The following is a 2,243-nucleotide window of genomic DNA, read 5'->3' as shown; positions in this document are numbered from 1 at the left end:
AAAGAAGAAGATTACAATGATTTTTTTACAAAAAAATTTATTTTTAGTTAAATATTAACCATTCATCAATTATATCCATCTTGTTTTGGTTATTTTTGTGATTACCCCCAAACATTTAAACCTATAGTTTAAAAGGACAAAAGGACATATGACATTATTCAAGAGTAGATGTGGTCCATGTGGAGGCCACGTGTGTGTATATATAGAAAACTAGGTTGTACCGAGCTGGGTAAAAATGAGCCACGTCATCATCCCGCCCCTTTTACCCCTCTTTCTATCATCCAACTTTTATCAGTTTTTGACAAAGCAACAAACCTAGTTCCAAATTCGGTGCCCATAATCAAATTAGGGCTCCAACTTCCTCCTAATATGTCTCCTTTTATCCAGTAATCATTCATTAGTTTTTAATGTATAGCTTCTTTATCGTAGACCCAGACTATTCTCGAGATTTTGAATAAAATCGTTTCTGGGATCTTCTTATTCTTATCTTAGGAAACTATACCAATTTCGATATAACTTTACTCGCCGGAGATATTTACAGGGGGATAACCGGAGTTTTCAGTATGGGTTGTGCTGGATCATCGCATGCGAAAGGGGACGGTAAACATTCCAATTTCCGAGTTTCTATTGGGGTTTCGATTTTTTTTTTTTTTTGTGTTTTTGGAGACTTTTTTTTGTTGTTGTTGCATGTATCGATTGTAGAAACAAATTTCGCATCTAATGAGCTTGATTGGATTTTACTCAATTGACTGATTAATTTAGGTTCTAGGAGAAAAGGGTTTAACTTGTTCTGATTGATCTTTGGGGGGTTTTTGATTAAGATGGTTCTTAAATCTTAGTCTACTTGCTGTTGTATTATTGAATAATCCTTGCTTGATTTAGGGGCTTTTCAAAGTGTGAATCTTTCCTAGGGTTTTTGAAATTCCTAAGCAAATAATGATTTTTTGACATGGAAGCTCTAATTCCTGTTTTGTAGTCTGTATCGCATCAGTTATCTGTATCATATCATTTCATTTTTATTTTTCCTACTTGAAAATTGGTTGACAATTTTCTGTCAAATGTGTTATATATAATCCAACACAGATGGATCCTATGGATCCAAATAAACCCAATCAAATTATCTAGAAAACAAGTAATTCTAAATTGTTGTCATCTATGACCAATATACATAATTCATTACTTTTATATTCCTAAGACCTATTTGTGCTTATTTCCTGATTCTTATGTGAACTATACACTTCTTTATTATAAATTTATTCTGATGTTTTCTGGATTCATATAATCATTTTTGAACAGAACCTATTAAAAAGATAACAAAACCAAAACCATGGAAACATACTGAACCAATTACAACAGAGCAGCTTAAGCAGATGCGTGATGAATTTTGGGATACTGCTCCACATTATGGTGGCCGAAAAGGTAATTTATTTATTATATCATCTTATTTCCATTTTATTTATTTATTTATTTATATAATTGTGTGATTATTAGAAATCTGGGAAGCCCTTCAAGCAGCTGCAGAGGCAGACTTAACCCTTGCGCAAGCCATAGTAGATAGCGCTGGTGTCATCGTTCAAAAAGCTGACTTGACAGTCTGTTATGATGAGAGAGGTACTTCTTAATTGTATACTGACAGTACTTGGGACTGGGACTGGGACTGATGGGACAAAAGACGAAAATAGCCTTAGAAAGTTTGTTTGGTTGTGTTGTTTCGATTAATGGTAAAATTATTTTGGACATTGCAGGTGCAAAATATGAGTTACCGAAGTATGTTTTTAGCGCGCCAACAAATTTGATTCGTGACAATTGAGTACGAAGACAATGGGACACATGTTTTTTTTTTCATTAGCATAAAAGACTCTGGTAAATCATGTATATGTGTTAGTCTTGTTTTTTATGGTTTTGATGTTTAGTAAAGAAACCTTGGTTTGATCTTTTTATGAAATTGGTATCTATTTACAAGATGTTTGCTAGAAATGTTGCTATGAGTAGTAGTAGTAGCAGCTTTTAGTTGATGTTGATCTTTTGGTAATTAAGTTTTAGAGTAAATTACACAAATGGTCCCTATGGTTTGGAGTAATTTGCGCACTTGGTCCCTAACTTATTTTTTTAACTCAGAAAGTCCCTACTGTTTGTTTTTGTTACGCGTTTGGTCCATATTGTTTGTTTTTGTTACGCGCTTGGTCCCTATCTTATTTAAAAAGACTAATGTTTAAATAGGAAAAAATGATGCGGTAGGTAAG

The 2,243-nt window shown here is 33.3% G+C and overlaps 1 protein-coding gene across 1 annotated transcript; it reads left to right on the top strand.

Moving 5' to 3' along the window:
* Nucleotides 1–243: 243 nt before the first annotated feature.
* Nucleotides 244–1,964, top strand: LOC111886822 (uncharacterized). The gene is made up of 4 exons (XM_023883065.3): nucleotides 244–600; nucleotides 1,297–1,419; nucleotides 1,492–1,611; nucleotides 1,746–1,964. Exons 1-4 carry the CDS (start codon nucleotides 564–566, stop codon nucleotides 1,808–1,810), a joined length of 345 nt encoding a protein of 114 aa, XP_023738833.1. The 5' UTR covers nucleotides 244–563; the 3' UTR covers nucleotides 1,811–1,964.
* The last annotated feature ends 279 nt before the right edge of the window (nucleotides 1,965–2,243 follow it).

Source organism: Lactuca sativa, chromosome 4 (genome assembly GCF_002870075.4).
Source record: "Lactuca sativa cultivar Salinas chromosome 4, Lsat_Salinas_v11, whole genome shotgun sequence".
Classification (NCBI taxonomy): Eukaryota; Viridiplantae; Streptophyta; class Magnoliopsida; order Asterales; family Asteraceae; genus Lactuca; species Lactuca sativa.
This window is presented reverse-complemented; position numbering and strand designations above follow the sequence as displayed.

What these genes read in the sequence shown, in the direction of transcription:
- LOC111886822 (XM_023883065.3), top strand. Translation starts at nt 564, where the DNA reads ATGGGTTGTGCTGGATCATCGCATGCGAAAGGGGACG. An exon ending in ATCGCATGCGAAAGGGGACG is followed by an intron (nt 601 to 1,296) that starts GTAAACATTCCA and finishes ATTTTTGAACAG; the next exon opens with AACCTATTAAAAAGATAACA. An exon ending in ACATTATGGTGGCCGAAAAG is followed by an intron (nt 1,420 to 1,491) that starts GTAATTTATTTA and finishes TGTGATTATTAG; the next exon opens with AAATCTGGGAAGCCCTTCAA.